This window comes from Pleurodeles waltl, chromosome 5 (assembly GCF_031143425.1).
Source record: "Pleurodeles waltl isolate 20211129_DDA chromosome 5, aPleWal1.hap1.20221129, whole genome shotgun sequence".
Classification (NCBI taxonomy): Eukaryota; Metazoa; Chordata; class Amphibia; order Caudata; family Salamandridae; genus Pleurodeles; species Pleurodeles waltl.
In genome coordinates, this window is record NC_090444.1 from 896,540,226 (window position 1) to 896,560,486 (window position 20,261).

General features: G+C 42.2%; 1 protein-coding gene across 1 annotated transcript in view; it reads right to left on the reverse strand.

The window, feature by feature from the left end:
• The window catches only part of FAM120B (family with sequence similarity 120 member B), a 1,000,164-nt gene that overhangs the window by 248,544 nt on the left and 731,359 nt on the right, over nt 1-20,261 (reverse strand). Inside the window, exon 7 of the mRNA XM_069235018.1 lies at nt 11,272-11,478. Coding sequence (XP_069091119.1) covers nt 11,272-11,478 — 207 coding nt within the window. The remainder of the gene's footprint in view (nt 1-11,271; nt 11,479-20,261) is intronic.

The following is a 20,261-nucleotide window of genomic DNA, read 5'->3' on the forward strand; positions in this document are numbered from 1 at the left end:
AGTCAATCATACTGCAGGTGCCCAGCATTGTAAAAGCAGTTTTCATAGAGGAAGTAGAAGAAAGGAATTAAAGTGCAAAAATTAAATTTAGTTTCAACATTACATCATTAAGTACTCCCAACAAATATCTTGGTTGAAGTTCATAAAGTCTACGCCTTCAATGCCTAAACCCCACATACTGTGTTAGAAGAACCCCAACAAAGACAGACATTAAAAGTATTCTGATAAAAAATAACCAAGAGGATCTGACTTTGACTAGTATTTAATCACCTTACATTGAAGAGAAAAGGTTCTCTATACTTGTGACATCACTATATATACTTCCTTCATCTAGAATGACAATTCTGCCCATGAGTTGATAAAGATGTAGCAATATTATGACAGTAAATATGCAATGCAGAATATTTAGCAAATAACTGGATCCATCTGCACCATCTAATCTGCATGAAGGACAATGTGCACCGGTACTGTTCAAGTATTGAGTTTTATGTGGGCTATAATAAAAGTTAAAGCTTGACCTAGTTTGTAGTCGGTCATATTTAGATATGTGATAGTGTGCAATCTGGTGTTTTACCAAAATATAAAAAAATATTTTGTCTGTAAACTTTGGTATATTTCCATTTCCGCAAGAGGACTACAATGAGGCCGACACAGGACCTGCATCCGACTGCCTCCCTGGCTTCAGATTCCAGACTTCACCTGGAATTCACCTCTTTCTGACAGAAATGAACATCCACCCATTTCTAGTCAAGGTAAGACTCTGATCAGTAGCTAGCTCTTCATGCCAACGAACGGTCTCCTCAATGTCAAACCTCAACCGACAACCAGCTCTTTGCGACAACCATCACCTCTTCTTGGTTCCCCACCAGCACAAAGCACCAACGGAGGCTCCTCATGTGGAACTGGAGTTCGAAAGGAAACTTCTGCCAAGATTAACCAAGTCCCAGTGTACACCTCATGCTACACCGAGTTAGGCCTGGACTTTTGACTTTGACCCAGTTCAGTGCAACCAGATAATCACAATTGGAGCTTTGTGCTTTTATTTTAACTCATAACTCTGTTGCTACTTATTGGATTCTATGGTTTTGGTGGCATTCTATTTATAAAAATGTACTCTATTTTTCTAAATTGTTTCTGGATTTTTCTTGTGTTGTGTATTCACTTTTTTCATGTTAGAGTGCTACATAAATACTTTACACATTACACAGTTAAGCCTGAAGGCTTTAGTGCCAAGTCACCAGACGGTGAAGCCTAGATTTGTTTTGCCACTTTTGTGGTGCACCCTGATAAGGACTGTGTTTATTACTTGAGTTGGGCTCACCCCTAGCAACTAATAATCCAATTTATTACACATTTATATAGCTCTAAGTACCCCGAGATGAGGTGCTGAAGGGCTTTAAGGTGCTTTAACTCATAGTTAGTGTTTAGTTCAGTTGTTATTGGGATTCGTCTTTCTCTCGGATGCAAACAATCCCATGCATTTAGTCCAGTTTCTTTAAAGTACATTAATGAGTTGGTTTGATCCTTAGTGGAGGTTATGTGAGAAGCAAATTGTTGATGAAATTGATAAGTAATATAAAGTTGCAGGGATATGGTTACAAATTAAACTTAAGGCAGGCAGGCATGCAACAGAGTAGTCTATACACACACGTATAAAGTAGAAGGGAAGAAGAGGGTTATTATATTTGAATAAATAATATTTTAACAGCTGCCACTACAGAATGCAATATTTGTGCTTCAACCTTCACCTTTCAGTTCCTCAACTACTTCTACAGAAAGCACATACGTGTGTTTAATACTAATTTATCAGCCATTTTGTATCCTGCTTTATTTTTCGGCTTATCTACCTCACTTTCGGTTGTTCGAGCTTTAATGTGATTGCGGTTCCCTGTTCCTTGTCTCCAAATCAGGTAAAACCAATTTAAGTTTCTTTTGGGGGATTTGTAACTGGAGATGTGTTTAGAGTTAGTTTAGTTAATGTAAGTATTTTGTGGTTAAATGTTAGGTTGCCATTTTAGTTGTGGTAGTCTAGTGTGGTAGGCCCTTATTGTATTACGTATATTTTAAGGTAATATTTCTATGAACTGTATTATAAGTATTGTTTTTAGAATTGATATTATTTAATGTGTGATGTTTATGGGATTATTTGTGTTGTGTGAGTGGGTTTTGTGTTATTTTTCAGTTGCTTTGTGAGGCTCAGAGATTTTCCTCTTTTATGATATATTTTTATTTTGTTTAAAGGAAAACAAATTGGATATTTATTAACCAATATTTTTTTTTTTTTGGTATTGTTGTAGTGTTTTTGTATAATTTATTTTTCACATTTTACATGGATTATGATTTTTGTACTGGACATTTTACTTTATTGTTGGCATTTCTGATTTTTGGGGGGATTGGTTCGTCTATTTTTGTGGATTATTTTGAGTTTATTGACTTCAGCCTCAAAAACATAAGTTATATTTAATTTTTTTATATTCATGTATTTTAAGGATGTCTGTGTGATTATATTGTTTTATACTGTGTTATACACTGTATTTATTTTTCAGTTCTTTGCATTGCATCACTTTTCGTGATTTTAAAATGTATATTTGTGGTTTAATGTCTATTAACAAATTTGTCAATAGTTATTTAAGCACTTTCTTTCCTTTCAGTCTGGTTGGATTTTGCCTAAAGTTAAGTATATATTTTTGCCTCACTAATACACATACTTCTAATAGCATTTGTAAGTAAATACATTTCAAATCCATATTTTTTATCAGAGTTTTATTTTATACTTAGTTTGTTAATTTTGAGTTTTTAGAGTCATGTTCTTGCAGTGGTGTCTAGGTATAATGGGGCTTGATTGTTAGCAAATATTTGGGCTATGCATTGTAATATTTCATGTATTTGTTTAACTATTTTGCTATTTTACGTTTCGGTTGGGTGACAGATTGGTCTATTCAGAGTTGTTTTAGGGTATTTGTAGGGTGGCTTTGTCTTACTGTCCCTTGGATGAAATTGTACCAATGTTTCACTGCATGTTTGTTTTTGTTTGTTGTACCATGGTGCTGTCACAGATGTTCCACTACAGTCTATGATACTCAGGTTAGCATCTACACCAAGCCAAGTATCTGCAGAATAGTCCATAAAGAAATTAATTTATCTTCATGTTTTTGGTAGTAAAGTGATTCTATTTGTAGGTTGTAGTTTATTGCTACCTCAGTTAGTGGTACATATGCTAGTGCAATTCATTTTTTAACTTCCTAGGGTTTGTTTAAGTATTCAACACTCAGTGATGATTTTTTGCTGGTGCCTCCATATTCTTTGGTTAAAATGACATTAACACCCCTTCATAGCTGTACTTGGGTATATTTGTAAAATGGTAGAAATGACTGCCTGCGCAAAGTTGATGATATTTTTTTTAGTATGATAATTGTTAGACATGGATTTTATGTCAGTTAGTAGTATGTTACACTTTGGTAAAAGTATGCAGAACAACAGTATGTGTTGTGGTATTCTCTGGGCACTGGATGGATTTGTGTGAATGGTGAAGGGCACAATTTTAACGTGCGTGCATAATCCACGTGTTACTGTGACAATCTTGGTTAGTTGTTGGAAATATTTACGTTTTAGAACCTTTTTGGAGCAGAAGAGATTTCTGTGGTTGCTTTTCTAGTTAAGGCTATGTTAGTTTTGGCTACAAGTCTACTTAATGTCAGGAACATTTTGTATTATATTTTCAAGTGTTCCTTTAGGCTCGTGGGAGCTTGTTCTACTTTGTGCGAGGTCTTTTAATAATTTTTTTTACTTCAACCTTTGTAATGTATGGGTCGTGATTGTGCTAATGTTTTAAAAAAATGTGTATTTTGTTATAGACCTCCCATAGCATGAATTCAAATTATATAATGCCCTATTAGTGTCCTTCCGCTGCTTGCACTTGCACTCGAGTTGAGGTACTTTTTTGTTCCTTTATCATTGCTTGTTACCCCATGTAGATCCACCTAAAAAAGAGTACTTCTGTGCACGAGGTGGGCCACATTATGAAAAGTTGATTGTTTCCAGCTCTTTGGTATCAGTCTGTTTAATGAACATTTAGTACATCCATCTCCTTGTGAAATGCCTCAATTCAATGCTCAAGTTGGTTTTCTCTCCCTATACATTCACTCCAGTTTCTATGGCTAGGTTAAAGGCATGCCATCTGAGGCTGATGGTTTGGATGTGTTCTGTTAAGTCACAAAGGTGTATCATGTTCCAGAGATTGGGTGTGCATGTAGAGCAGGATGTGCTTTTCTGCCATTCCTCTGGCCTCAGCACTAGGAGGGCAACGGCACTCGTTGCAGTGTGCAGTACAAGCATTACTGTACTTCCTGTTATCTGTAATTTCTATTCCAATTGTCTTTGTTCTCTTTTTCAATTCATTTCATTGCCCTCATCCTGCACATTTTTCTCTACTTTTTCTTGTTTCTGTTGTCCATTTTCTTTTCACGTTCATTCTTTCCGTCTGTTTTTTCTCTCTCACTTCATTTCCTTTGTTATTTTCACTGTTGAAAACAAATCATGTTTGTTTACCCTTGCTACCCAATGCCTTTTGAAGTGGTAACTCTATTCCCGAGCACCTTGAAGTTCAATTTGTCCCAAACTCGCAAACTGACCTCCTGTTCACAGTTACAGGGACATACCAAGCTCCAGAGGCCTCCCTGCTAGTGCCCAGCTGACCTGCTGCACTAGACCAGCTAAAGCACTGCTGGCCTTTGGAAGAGTGAGTCCCTGATCCCCAAGAGTCACCTTCCCAGGTCCTGGGCCTTTTGTTTGCATCAGAGTGCACTCCTCTGAAGTTTCCTCTGGAGAAATTCTGGAGTTTTGGGCCCTTCACACCCATGAACAGGCCCATTTGCACCAGATCTCACCACCTGCACTGCCCACCAAAGCAAAGCTCAGTGAAATAGATTCTTCATGATACAGCAACCGCAAGTGGCAACCGCAATGCAAGATCTGCACTTCGCGCTACAACAGTGAAAGCCCGCTGACCCTCTGAGCCAGAATTTGAGAAGGGAACTTTTTCAGCAGCGCTAACCTAGTCCATTAATCCGGCCTGCATTCTATTCTGGTCAGCCTGAACTTGTGACTTTCCCCCAGTCTAACACGACCAGAGGACCGCAAGTGGCGCTGTGTGCTTTTAGGGACTATACTTATCTAAATCGTTGAAAAGGTATGTCTTTGTTTGTACTAATTTAATTTTTGTTGTCTCAAATTATATATTAACTTGTAATCTATTTTTCTACATTTGCTTGGGATTTTTCTTGTATTGTGTTTTCACTTTATTACTGTGTATGTGCTGCATAGAGATCTTACATGGTGCCTCTAAGTTAATCCTGACTGCTTTTGTGCCAAGCTACCACGGTGTTAAGAACAGGGTAATTTGGTGACCTCTGTGATTCACCCTGTCAATGACTGTAATTGTTGCTTGAGAGGGCCCCCCCCAAACAAATCAAAATCCTAATTTACCACACCCATCTATTGTCAGAATTTCACAATGTGAAAGTAGAGAACTTGGGATCAATCCCTGCTTGACCAAACTGTATGACCCTAGGCAAAAATATGTTTTCTATTTCATTCAATTGAGTGCAATGTTTTTTCATGTACAATAAGAACCTAGATAGAGCTGACTCCTTTCTGCCAGCGGTCTGTCATGCTTCTTTATTCCTAATTCTGTCTGTGCGCAGAGTGTACTCTAGCTCCAAAGGAAGGCAAGGTGCAAGGCAAAGGGAGGTGTAAGGGCTGAGGAATAAAAAGACCAACATTTTGGCTGCTTATCATTTTAAATGGTGTGCAACAAAGGTTGAACTTCTGGCTTCCTGACTGCTGCATTCTAGGAGAATCAGTGTGGACATTTTTCTATGTACTCCCTGCTGACTTCATCCAGGTTGCTGGTACTGGGCATGCTTTGAAAGGTCACAGGGTGGGTGCGAGGCAGACTAGAAAACGTTTTTCCTGCCTTGCTTTTGCCCTGTGCGAGATACTTACAGCAGTGCAGGAATTGGAAAATTCGGTTCCCAAGCACCTAAGAATACAATTATTCCTTATTCCTGGGAAAGTATTCAAGGCGGTTATCACATTATTCATTCCAAATTTCATTTAGGTTTCCTGCTTTCAAATTCTGGCCAACCACTGGTAGTGCAACACTCTCCTATAGAAAATAATGGAGGTAGAGATTGAAAATAAAGCCCCATAGGAAATTATGTTAAATTAAATTAAATTATTTCAAATAACTAAAACATCAATAAGAATGAATTCGCTTTTAAAAAACATCTAAATATAAAGCATGTTTAACACACTTTAACAGCCTTTTTTGAATTTTAAAAACTATTTTCTATACTACGGTTGTGGGTCCTTTTTGGCTGTGGTAACCTTAGAAGTTCAGTTTGAGAATACAATGGGCTTCGTGTTCGCCTAAAAAAATCACAGAATATTCTGTTGGACACAGCGCTTGCAGTTTGGGGTCGATATGCACTAGCGGGGGATAAAAACCCGCTCTATTCCCCAAAGATCCCACTATTGGCCTTACCAAAACTCGCCAAAATAGCAACCACGATTGGCTTACACACATGGCACGATAAGGGCATACAAGCAATTGGCGACATATATAACGAGAGTCAGCTCCTAACACATGAAACGCTCGCCGACAAATATAACCTGGGACAAGGGAGTTTTATAATTTATGGAGCTGTAAGTCATGTGATGTGTTCTCACTGGAAGTGCGGCAATTCGGAACCAATAGTGTCCCCCGTACTCCACGACCTTTTAGATAATATACGTACCCCACTAAAAGTATCAAGAACGTACAGTATCCTATCCTCTCACGTTGAACATAGACAGGAACATGCTAAAAGCAGATGGGATAATGTGCTATCAGAATCACTCATGCAAAACGCATGGACCAGGCCATGGAAATGATCCACGCAGTATCACGTAACCCTCGCTTCCACTACACTCAGTTCAATTACTTACACCAAACATACCTATCACCTCATCGCATACCACAAATGTTCCCTCACTCTCCCCAGACTTGTCCTAGATGTGGCACTACAGAGGCCACTTTCTTTCATATGACATGGGACTGTCCACCTATCCGACATGCATGGAACGAAGTAATAAACACTCTAGCCGAGTGGACTGATGTCACATTGTCCCCCACACCTGAATTCCACCCTTCCTTCTTATTCCTCCTCTCCCCCCCAGGGGTGTGCTCCTCTGGCTCGCCCCGACTCGCTCCTGTCTCGGGGTCCGGGACTGCTCGGGCGGGGTGTTGGGGCGGGGGCATTGGATCAGGAGAGGCTTGCTTCGCCCCTCTGCCCCACCCCCCCTCCCCGGACCTCCCCGGGTTTCCCCTTCCCCCCCGCGCGCCCTCGTTCCAGCCCTACCCTACTCTGGCCCCCTTACTCTTCTTTCACACTTTCTTGGTTAATTGCACTTCATTCCCTTTTTTTTTTCATTATGTTTTGTTTCGTTTATCGCATATTATGCTAAACTTGTGCTCCAATGACACATCACCCCCTCAATCCTGCACCCTGTGGGCGCATGAGCTCCTCTTTAGCCGCGCGTGCACAGAGGGTGTGGACACTGCAGGGGTATAGCAAGTGTAGCAAACAAAGAAATTTGTATTACCCCCTCCCCGGAGCACAATGGAAATTGCAACTGTTTGTATTTTTTTCTTGCATCGTTTGTTGGTTGAGATAACAATAAAAATATATTTAAAAAAAAAAAGAATACAATGGGCTTACTCTTTTGTGGATGGTTGCACTTCCCTCCTAGACATGCAAATCCACACTTCTGAGTAACTTTACACTTGCATTTCGTGGTGAAAAGCCTAAAGTAGAAATGTTAATCAAAAGTGTAAGAGTAAATGTATTAGTAGTAAATCTACACTTGTAGAGTTAACCTTATGAATAGGCCCGCTGTACATGCAATGTGGTTGTCTATCTGCTAGTATACGAGAAGAATACAACAGACAAAAAGAAGAAAATCTTTAAACAAACCAAAGAAATATCTCATAACTAACAAACATTTTAGGACATAGGGCCTGATTCTAACTTTGGAGGACGGTGTTAAACCGTCCCAAAAGTGGTGGATATACCACCTACCGTATTACGAGTCCATTATATCCTATGGAACTCGTAATAGGGTAGGTGGTATATCCGCCACTTTTGGGACGGTTTAACACCGTCCTCCAAAGTTAGAATCAGGCCCATAGTGTCATTTGAGCTGTGTCCTTTGATTTCTCTGGCAACACAGTACTTTTGATTGACAATTTACAAGCACATTACGGGTTTCTGAGTACACAGGGAATGGTAACATTGGGCACAGTACTATAGCTTCTGCTCTGCATTTCACCATCAAACAGGCGATTACAAATTTGAGGTCTAGAACTGGGACTAACATGCGTTTCTTGGAATTACCAGGCCACTTAATACAGGTATTTCCAGAAATCGCAGCACTTTTCCATCTGCATACTCCACTTTCTTTTGGGTGCTTTTAAAGCCATATCTATGCATCTTGAAGATATGTACTTCCTATGCATACCTACCCTCACAATATTATGGAAATGGCATTCTGGTTGCAAATTTTGGTAGAACAATATTTGTAATCTGATATTATGAAACTTCATCCCTATTCAAAACAGGCTCACCAGAACACAGTGACGACTGAACAGACAATGCTATGGTGGGACAACTATCACCACACCCCTCACCCCTCTCCCCCAAGGAACGCTCGTTGAGCATAGTGGACCTGGGCACTGAAATCAATCACCTGCCTTGATGCACAGGGAGAAAACGTCTTGCATGTCATAGTCATTACTTTTTTGTTTTTATAAAACAAACTCAAGCTCTGGCAGTTTTACAAAAACAAGGACTGCCTAGCACAGTCGCCCAACAAACATTTCTGTCTACAATGCATCCACCACGTTGGTGGATACTTTCGAAATACGGCTGGCTTGGTTGTCACTTCTCTGCCCGCAAATGGATGAATTCCATCCAAAGGCTATGAAAGGGGACTCTGGCAATATTCCTGTACATCATGGTGTGCCAAGCAACACTGATCCTCCCGAGGAATAGTACAGATTTGCCTTCCCCGATGCTTTTTCAAATATGGTTGCAATATGGTGTTTAAGCACAATTTCTTCAACAAAATGTCTAAAAAGCCATTGGTAATCCTACCATTTCCCATAGTATCTATAAAATCCTGTACATTTCAAATGATTTCACTTGTCCATCCTACACCTTCGAACAGCTTCGCAATTTAATGTTTTAACTGAAAATCTCATTGGAGTGTCACGTTAGAAAAATACACAGGCTAGCGTTTAAATACAGGTTTACTGAAAGAAAAAAAACTGATGTAACTAGCTTGTCCTGCACCACGTGACATTAGGGACACTCATTTTTAAAGACATCTTGCAGCAAAAGTGTAAAACTATGATAACGTCTCTTCATATTTCAAAGGTGTATTTCATGAACTTGCAGAACCATTCCACCTTAGTAAATCATATTATATCAGTGCACTGAGACTTTTTTTCCCCTTAAAGTGATCATTTCTTAAACACGATGTAGAAAGATTAATTGTTTCCCCACCCTGGCAACAATGCCAATAATGAACTAAGAAGTGAGTCAGTTATTATGTGACTCCTTGGGTGGCCTAGGTTTCTATTATATATGAACAACATTATAGGTTATTAAATCAAACACAGGAGAAAGTTTCGTACAGTGCGCATCCTGATGTCCTGTTCTTCGAGTCCTCTTATATGTGATAATGGAGGGACAGTAGAAAAAAACAATTGCCTAGGATCACACAATTTGTTAACGTGGGGACACTGGGATTACTCTGGTTTCACGTTGTGCAAATCAGCCACTAGATGTATATGCGTCGGTTCTCCTAAACAAACCTACCTCCTACACACCCCTGAACCACCCCTCGCCCCCAACCATGACCGCCACCCTGATGGCATGAGTGCAGCCCTTGGTCACATCACATACCAAAATTAGGTCCCCTGGAAAATCTTTGTGAGTATCTATTGTTAGAAGGTGATCATAAATACATATTAGCTTGAATTTTGTGACCGTTATTAAGATGGTTTTGGGAGTTAAGGACTGACACATTTTCCTTAACGCCTACAAGAAGAATTGCTAAAGGATGGATAACAAGGTTGTATGATGGAACAACGCATGCTCCAACCACACATGCCTGAACAACGCGGTCGGAACAACGCGTTATTACCACAAATGCCTTTACCACTCATGCCTTTACAACGATACTTCGTTGTAAAGGCATGCCTACTAAAGGCATGTGAGGAACGGCATGCGTGGTTTTCGCATGCCACCCGCCGCCCTAAAACCACAACTACCCCGACCACACCCCCCCTTAAAAACACTACCCAACCCCTGCCACTAAAGACAAAAGTTCCCTAACATCTCCCACCCACCCTGAGCCCTAAAACCTTCCAACCCCTCACCAGCCCTAAAAACAACTGCCCCCAACCAGCCCTAAAATCAAAACTACTCCCACCCCGACCCTCACAAAACCACCCCGCCCCTAAAAACTAAATTACCCTGACCCCACTCCCACCCACCCTAAGCCCTAAAACCTTCCATCCCCTCACCAGCCCTAAAAACAACTGCCCCCAACCCACCCTAAAATAAAAACTACTCCCACCCCTGCCCCTCACAAAACTACCCCACCCCATCCCGCCCCTAAAAACAAAATTACCCTGACCCCACACCCTTAAAAACAAAACTACCCTGACCCCCCTACCCCTGCCCCTAAGTACAAAATTACCCCACCCTAAAAAACAAACTACCCCGACCCCACCACCCCTGTCCTAAAAAAACAAACTACCCTGGCCCAACCCCTTAAAACAACTACCCCAATTAACCCCACCCCCTTAAAAAAAAAAAAAAAAAAAAAACCTCTCCACCCCTAAAAACTACCCACCAACCCTGGACCAGCCCCTCTTACCTAACCGCGCCCCGATGCACTCTCCCTTTTTCTCTGCCTTAACAACGCATGTGCGTTGTTCAGCACATGCGTAGTTAAGGCAGAGAAAAAGGGAGTCGTTGTTAACGCAAGCGTAGTTCCGCTTGCATTAACAACATTGTTGTGGTTCCGGCGCCGTTGTTCCGAATGTTTCCCAGATAACAATAGGGTAGAGACACTTTACAGTTTATTTTAGTGGTGTTAGTACTGAAGTTGCATGTTAAAAAATAATTAGAGGAGTTTTTAAGCATTTAAATATTTACTTACATTGCCTTCTAACAGCACCTCCGTGGAACATCCTCTATGGGCCTGTAGATATTTTTGATGAAAAAGTTTCCCATCGAACACCTTCCAGGGCATCAAGTCATCCATACTAAATGGAAATCCGCAGGCACTGTTTGCACCCATCATAGTAATAAGGCCCCGAACAAAGAGAAAGCTAAGGTGTACTGCTCTTGAAACAACATAAGGAAGCTGTAAAAAAAGAGAAACCAGTATTATTTGTTGTACATTTGTACAATATAGCAGCCCTTCATGGCCACTTGAAGCGCCTCTGAAATTAAAATATTAATTAAGCTGTACATATTACAAATCTATTTTTCTCAGAATCATAAATATTTCAGAATGAACGGTTAATAGATATTCCTACTATGCATCTGAGATATTATCAACAGTCTAGGAATCGCATTGAATTAAGCGGAGGATGTTGAATATTTCACAAGTTTTATTTTTATTTTTGTGTTTTGTGTTACACGGGTCAACAGTCTTTTTTCAGTTACTATAGTCACATAATTTGTATATAATGTAATGAAAACGGCACAGCACGTTGTGCGAGCAAGGTCACCAATATGTGTTACGGCAGTCAATTGCACGAATGAATTGCATCAAATAAAGAAGATAATTGGAGAGTTTGGTGTCCGCGGCTGTTCCTTGAGGCATTTCGACACGATGGGTGTATGTATGTTTGTATGTGTGTATATATATATATATATATATATATATATATATATATATATATATATATATATATATATATATATACACATATATATATTTATATTTAGTGGTCACCAGTATAGTCCTAGTTAGGACCTAGTTTCCATAGATAAAGTGTTTTTTGACTTGGCTATATCTTTGGCGTCGTTTGACGAATCTCATGAAATTTTCCCAAAAAGGTGTGCCCAAGAATCTTGTGCATGAAAAGTTTTGGGGTGATCATCAAGCAGGGGACGAGAAAAATGGGGGGGGGGTCAAAAAAGTGCTCTAACTTATACACACCTGATGCCATCTTGATTGAATAAAACTAGCAAAACGTAAAACATTTCATTTAGAAAGGAACATATTGAGAGGTTCATCTTGTCATAGAAATTATGGTTTGTGCTGTAGAAAGAAAAATTAGCACACGTTTTAAGTGAGTTCCTCAAATATCCTTCTCTTCTGTCATTAAAATTCTGACATACGAACTGAAACATTCACTTTCAACACCAGCAGCAGACTGCAAGTTAACTCTCTGTTGATCAGCAGCTTACGGTGTTCTAATGAGCAACTAGAGTGCTAACATTCGGAATTTATGCCACAAATGTGCCACATCTGAATGCCATCTTGATGGAATCGAAGTGGAAAACTGAAATGATTTTCTACTGAGGATACTGCAGCAAATAAGAAAATTAGGGAGCCAGCCTCTGCACCCAACCCCCCTCCACCATGCATTGCAATAGGCATCTTATTTAACATTTAAAAAATCCTTGTAATTTACTGAAAAAAACAAAAGTTACCAGCAGGTTATAGAATTTAAAAAAACTGAAATTCACAAAAAATACAAAGGTAACACGGACATTATAGTTAGATTCAGATTTTACACACTCAAAACCACACAAATTCAGACATTATTGTTAGAATTATTTCAAGTGGCAATAAATCGTGCCCTAAGGTAACTATAACTCGTGCCCTCGCTGATCACTGCTAATTACCCAAGATATTGCGTCACTCATGGCATCTTCTGTGACATAACTGATAATACCACTAACATTTACTGTGAAATTACTGGTGAGAAAACTGTTCATAGCGAGGGCGCAAGATATAGTTACCTTAGGGTAAAAGTTATAGTTGCTTGAAATAACTCTAAGATCTGAATTTCTATGGTTTTATGCATGTAAAATCTGAACCTAACAATAACGTCCCTGTAACCATTTATTTTATTTTTTTAAGAAATTCAGCTGTTATAGTTAGAGTTATTTCAAACATATATATATTACCAACTGGCAGACGCCAGGGGGTAGTTATAGTTAGGATCTAGTTTCCATAGGAAAAGTGTTTTTTTGTTTTGCCACTTTGGCTCGATTGACAAATTTTCAAAACTAGTATACTGGCCAATTCAGCTGGCATCTGGAATGTTTCGGGATGATACATCAAGAAGGGGGGGGTCCCCAAAACAAGTTTTCCCCATGCAATTTACCATGGGGATTTTAGACACAACTAAGCCCAAACCACTGAACGGAAATGCACCAAAGTTGTGGATCAAGACCCCAATTAAAAACAATAAAATACCACAGCTCACAGACCCATACACACTCACACCCACTCACAGACCCACAAAACACTACAACACACAGTCACAGACCCACACAGCCACTCACACACCCACTCACAGTCCCACAAAACAACTTGCAGTCACTCACAGCTCCACACAGCCACTCATACATCCACTCTCAAACACACCCTCTCAAAGACAAACAAAACCAACACAACACCCAGTCACAGAACCACACGACTCCTCACACAACTACTCACAGACCCACAAAACCACTCGCACACCCACTCACAGGCCCACACAGCTACTCATACATCCACTAACACAGCCATGCACAGACGCACAAAACCACTATCACACCCAGTCACAGACCTACACAGCTACTCACTCATGCATCCACTTACACACTCACACATCCACTTTCAGACCCACAAAAACACTTGCATGCCCACACAGCAGACTCATACACCAAGTAACACGCCCATACAGCCACTCACACACTCACTCACAGACCTATAGCATGGGGTTCGGCTGCACTGGGTAACTGCGGCCAACTCCCCCATGACCAAAGGCCATGCGCAACATGGGGTTGCATGCAAAGTAATCAGGTTAAACAGATGCAGGGTTCCTCTTGTGCATTTGTATGTATCTTTCTATGTTCCCTCCTGTGCATCTCATATTCAGTTTCCATACTTGGACTAGTGGCTAGACAAGGAGTATGTGTTTGAAGAAGCTGAATGCTGGTTACATTTTCTAGCCCCCAAGAATTACCCCACTGCCAACATGTAGAACAACACAACAGCTGTAAACACTCCTTGTGGTGACCCAAAATGCAAATGAGTGTCAGAAGGGCTTAAACTGTATAACGTAATAGTACACAGTACAAAATGAGCCTCAGTGAATGGTTTGCATGGCAGTAAAATTGTGAGGGCAAGAGCTGTGGTTAGAAACAATTGAAACAAATGTTGCATGATAGTACAGTTTCGGTTAGGTAGAACCCTTTTCATGCCAGTAAACATTAAAGGAAGGTTGGGGAAAGCTGCTCACGTTACAAGGATCAATTCAGCGGGATTGGGGAGAACTCTGTGCATGGCACACAATTTAGAGTGTGTTGGATCACACTGCCATTACAGACAACACATTTTCAATTGAAATGACCATTACATTTGTACAGACATACAATTTTCCTAATTAAACTATACACAATACAGAAGAAAATGTGCGGAAATTGAATCACCTAGTTTAATGACTCATTCTGATCATATTAAAGTATTTGTGTCCAACACACTCAAGAAATAACCAAAAATGTGCTTCTTTTGTGTGTTCATCATTCTGATATATTCTGAAATACTTACACATTCATTTAAATATTGTTGTGTGCTAGAAAAAATACTTTCTACCTCCAGCAAGATTGTCTCATAATGCTGTCACTCTGAAGTCAGAGAAAGAAAAGTAAACAAGCACCCTTGGAAGACAGCACCTGGCATGTGACCTCAGTTTTTGAACGCACAGCAGATGTAACGAGATTAGAACAAGATTTAAAGCCCTGTTAACAGAACGCGAGTTTGTGCAAGGAAACAGAAAATACGTTTAGGTAACGGGAGGGATGAACTGAGCCTCAGAGCCTAAAGAAAATAAAGTTGGCAAATGGAAAGCCAGAGAGTGTCACTTACAGACCACAAAGCCAATGGTAATCAACGTGAGGAATGTGTTCCTAGGTCATCTTTCTGAAAGTCCCCAGGATGTCTTTAGTAAACCAGACAGCTGTGCTTAAAAAGGAGAATCCCTGGCATTGGGGCTGGTTTCAGCCCCCCTCACGCTGCCCACAGGTAGCTGAAACAAGCAATTAAAATGTTACAGTGGTGCGTTGCATTACAACTAGCCGCTGCAGCATTTTAAATGCATGTTATTTCCCATTGCTTTAGCTGCTTTCACTGCTCACGTGCTGCATGCGTTCTATAAGCAGCCCAGTGATCTGCGACCTGCATGTCGATTAACAAACTGGGCCTCAACTAAATGAGGAGTAAAGTTGGAGGACAATGGCATGTGAGACAGACTGCAAGCTGTTTGCTGCCGTTCACCGTGTGCTTGAAATACAAGCCTCATGGACTAGCGCACAGAGATCTCTGTTTGACAGCATAGTAATGGGGATCTAGTTTGCTTTTTGGTCGACCTGAGGGATAGAGCAGGCTTGCAGTAGGTTGGGGGAAGATGTTCACAAACATGGTCTGATATCTATATTGTATTTTAAAAGCTCATCGGTTCTTTAAGTTGGGCAGCTGGTTTAAGCAATTCTCCATCTAATTTAAACATAAAAAATCAGTAGCTCCCCAAGATGAATGAAGCAGTGCGCTGAAAACAATATCTCGGTTTTGCAAGCATAATACCGATATTTTTGTGCTGCTGTTGTTTATATGCATTTATAGAAATAAATATCGTTTGATGCAAAAGCACAAGACAAAAAACATTCTTCTCGGGAAAGCTGAATTAAATAAGAAATTAATTTCCTCAGCAGTGCATAGGAAAGAACTAAGTGGGGTTTTCACTAGTTGTATTTTACTAGTATTTCGATATCTACTTAGAACATTTTCCTGGTGCACGATTGTCAAAACTTTATCACTGGATGTTTTCAGAAAATTGCCTTTCTCATGTTTCCTGATAGTAATGTTGTAGGTCAAGTTTGTTTAAAAGAATAAACAATTGACTTGTTTTGCGCCATCATGCTTTGACTTGAAAAAAAATCACCTACACCACTCCTGTCATGAAACTTGAGAACAAGTAAAGTTCCTAAAAATTCCATTGACAGGACACTGTACAGGCTGGACATGCATCAGATAAATAGTTTTATTTAATGTGGAAATGATGTAAAAACAGTTCAGAATGTTATACAATCGCCCTGACATCCTTTTGAGATCACCAAGTTATAAGTGGCAATCTGCCATACCAATACAGCCTTCCATCGTTATTAGGTAAGTAAGGTGAGTTTTTTCAACTTTCTTTAAGAATAGAGTTGAACATAACCCTATTTGGCTTATGTTTTCAAAACTATTTTAAGGGAGCTATATCCTCATACCCTGCACTGAAATCAGGCTTGCCTGCTATGCTTTCTTGCTTGGTCTAATTCAGGACCAATATTTATTTCTCAGCACTTTATAAGATCACCAGTCAACACTGCTTGGAGGTGAGCTCTCAATATATTTGAAAGCAATGGGGTCACTCGCTGAGCTCACTCCCTTTGTGCAGTGTAAGGCGGGTATACACATTTTTGCCATAGGTGATGCTAGTCCACAGGCCGGCACTGCCTGCTTCTGCTGGAGGCTATGGTGTGAGCAGACCATGGTATTATGTTATGCGTCTCCCATCAGCCAGGTCAGGTGGGTAGAGAAGCATCCTTTACACGGGAAAAGGATGATGGGGGTGAGGTACAGAGGCAAGTAAAGGAGCTACACAGGGCAAGCTCCTGCTTTACTTTGCCTATGCAGACTGTTATCACTTCTCTCAGAAGAGGCGGCTTCTGCCTGCCCTGGTGACATGGAGTCTGCGCAAGTAATTTACTGCTGCTGTTGGCTCCACAAGTATGCATCCTCAGCTTCCGTTCTGCCTCAGTGGGCCTCATGTTCCACTGTGTAGTATGGTGCCATCATCCCCAAGTCGTTGCACTCTGTCCCATTACTGCAGCAATCCCAGTTCACCAGTGACAGCTACCGTCAGCCCTTCCTGCTCTTCCTGTTGGCTGTCCAGAACAGCAGCATGGAAGGAGATATGCAAGGGCCGGAAGTCAGACTGCTCATGGATCCCGACCACCACCTTCCCAGAAGGGAACATGTCATTCCCAAAGCAATGCCTCCCAGCTAGTACCTGAATCGTTGCATCTGAGACTAGCACTTGATTGACTTTGCTAATCAATATCTAGACTAGATCAGGGACTACCATAAAGGAAGCCAAATTACTTAGTAACTGCTAACTCACAGATAGCCCAGATAAGATGAAGAGTAGCATCACATGAAGTAATGCCTTACTGGTTTCCACCCCCAAGCCTTTTTTGGTTCAGCTATTTCTGTTCTGTCCACCAAATTGAAACTCCCTTTGACTTAACCTGCTAGAAAGAATTGTAAACTAGCTCATTTTCATGAGTCCGCTGGTTGTGTTCGAGTTGGCAACAGCAGCACTCATTTTTGAAGGTTTGTGATTTTGTTTCATCAGAATTTAACGAAGAGCAAGAAAGAGAAAAGAAAGGGAACAAGAGGCAGGAAGTCAATGGTAGGAAGTACTCTTCCCTTGCCTGCCCCTTCTATCAGCTTTTCTCCACTACCCTGCTCAGTCGCTGCACAGCCCACACTCTTCTCACTTCCAGGGACCACTTCCAGTGGTCTCAGCCCCACTACACCATTGATCCTCCCGCCTGTGCCCCACCTGCTGCGAGTCATATCCCTCAATTACAATGGGATGACCCACTATGTCAAAAGACAGAAGATACTCTCCTATGTGGCCTCCAAATGGGCAGATCTTGCCCTTCTCCAAGAAATGCACCTCTCCCTGACGCAAGAATGGCAATACTTACAGCAGAAGCATGCATTCTGCAACATACTGGGATCCCGCCATCCGTTCTCCTTGATTCCCCCATTGTTCAATACCTGAAACATTGGAGCCTTTTCAAAGGAGTGGTCTTGGGTTTCTACAACCTGATAGTGCACCACCTGCACTTCCAACCCCTCCGGACCCATTAATGCGCTATATGGCAGGATTGGCTGCACACAGATTATTTAGAGGAGGGTGCTATTACAAAACTCGATCTGCCCACGCTGACTAACCCAGAGAAGAGCTTGCTGTCGACTGCTCTCACTGCAGCACAAATTTGAATCTTGTGCCACTGGTGCTCTCCCCAGAGACCAACCCACTCTAAATAGCTGATAGAAATGCACGCAACTGCGATTCATGAACAACTTATCTATAGACTTCAAGACAGAATGGAGACGTTGACTCAGGTATGGACTGCATTTCTGGATGCACGCAAGGCTGGCAACTGCCAAGGAGATACAGTGGCCTGAGCTTGGATAGGGATCCTGGACTGGCACCCACTGATAGAAGGCGTCAACCCTCGTGACTGCCCAAGTCTGCACCCACACCTTGTCCTAAATCATTCCACCCCCACCCGACCACCCCCTGCCTTTAATGCACTTAGACAGGTGCAGTTTTGTATTTCCCCTGTGAATAGCACCAATGTACTGTTATGCTTCTAGCTTTTCATCTACGCCCTTCAGTAGATCTCTGTATTTATCTGGGTTTTGGAGAGTGGGACACTTTGGTGGTCATTCCGACCCTGGCGGTTTTAAACCGCCAGGGCCGGGGACCACGGAAGCACCGCCAACAGGCTGGCGGTGCTTCCAGGGCCATTCTGACCGCGGCGGTTAAGCTGCGGTCAGAAAAGGGGAACTGGCAGTTTCCCAACGGTTTTCCCCTGGCCCAGGGAATCCGCCATGGCGGCGCTGCTTGCAGCGCCGCCATGGGGATTCCGACCCCCTTCCCGCCAGCCTGTTCCTGGCGGTTTTTACCGCCAGGAACAGGATGGCGGGAACGGGTGTCGTGGGGCCCCTGGGGGCCCCTGCACTGCCCATGCCACTGGCATGGGCAGTGCAGGGGTCCCCTAACAGGGCCCCTAACAGGGCCCCACAAAGATTTTCACTGTCTGCTTAGCCTTTGTTTTTGGGTAGCATGGAACCTAATAGGGTAGTTCAGGCGCTTAAGGTGCTGCATGATGAGGGTAGAGAGGATTTACTGAGGGAAGGAGTTTTGGAGCAAGCGTGGGTTGGGATTAAACGTCCTAAAAGATTGTCAGCTGAGGGTGTGTCAGATGCAGTGGCGGCGTGTACTTCGCCGGTAAAACACAGTAAAAAGTTTAAGTTGAAAAGCGTGGGGGGAAGGAAAGTGGCGCGCTCACCTCAGAGCGACGTGGAGCCGCTTTCCGTGATGCCGTGTCCAGTTGCAGGTGTTGCGGGGAAGCGGCGAGGTGGTTGCCGCTTTCCCCGTAGGCAGGGAGCATCATTATCCAGGCGCGTGGCTGCTGGGGGTAGGGGGGCGGCCCCAGCAGGTGCGGTGCGCATTCAGGGGCGCATGGGGGCGCAGGCCGTTTTCACGCATGCGCGATCGGCTCGGAAGCTCCAGAGGGCCCTACCGCCTGTAGAAACAGGCGGGGAACGCGAGAGCTGTTCCTCAGAGGAAAGAGCCTTGGGAGGCGCGCCCAAGATGGCCGCCCCCTTGGTGTCTGATTGGTCCAATACCCAAGCTTTAGAGGAAAGACAGTTAGGAACGGCCGACAAGATGGCCGCGCCCGTTTTGATTGAAGAAGACGAGGTGGTAATTATATCGGATGAGGAGGAAGGTGAATTGAGGTGTCAGGAAGAGGTTGGGGACCAACTTTTTGATGTTTTTGTTGGTAATAGGAGTGAAGGGGTGGGTAGAGTGAGGCAAAAGTTTCCTGGGGTGTTTAGTCCTATGTTACATAAGGTCCAGTCATGGCATTTTGACAATTAGGTTTTTAAGTTGGGTGAGCAGGTTGAGATTGTGGATACTAGTGGGCGTGTATTGAGTGGTAAGGTCTGTGGTGAGACCTCCGGTTCTGGGTCCGCTTCAGGGGACAGGGCAATTGTTCAGCTAGATTTTATGCAGGAGAATTTTGGTGAGGGACCCTCTGGGTGTGACACGCCTCCTGCTTCGGGCGGGCAGGGGG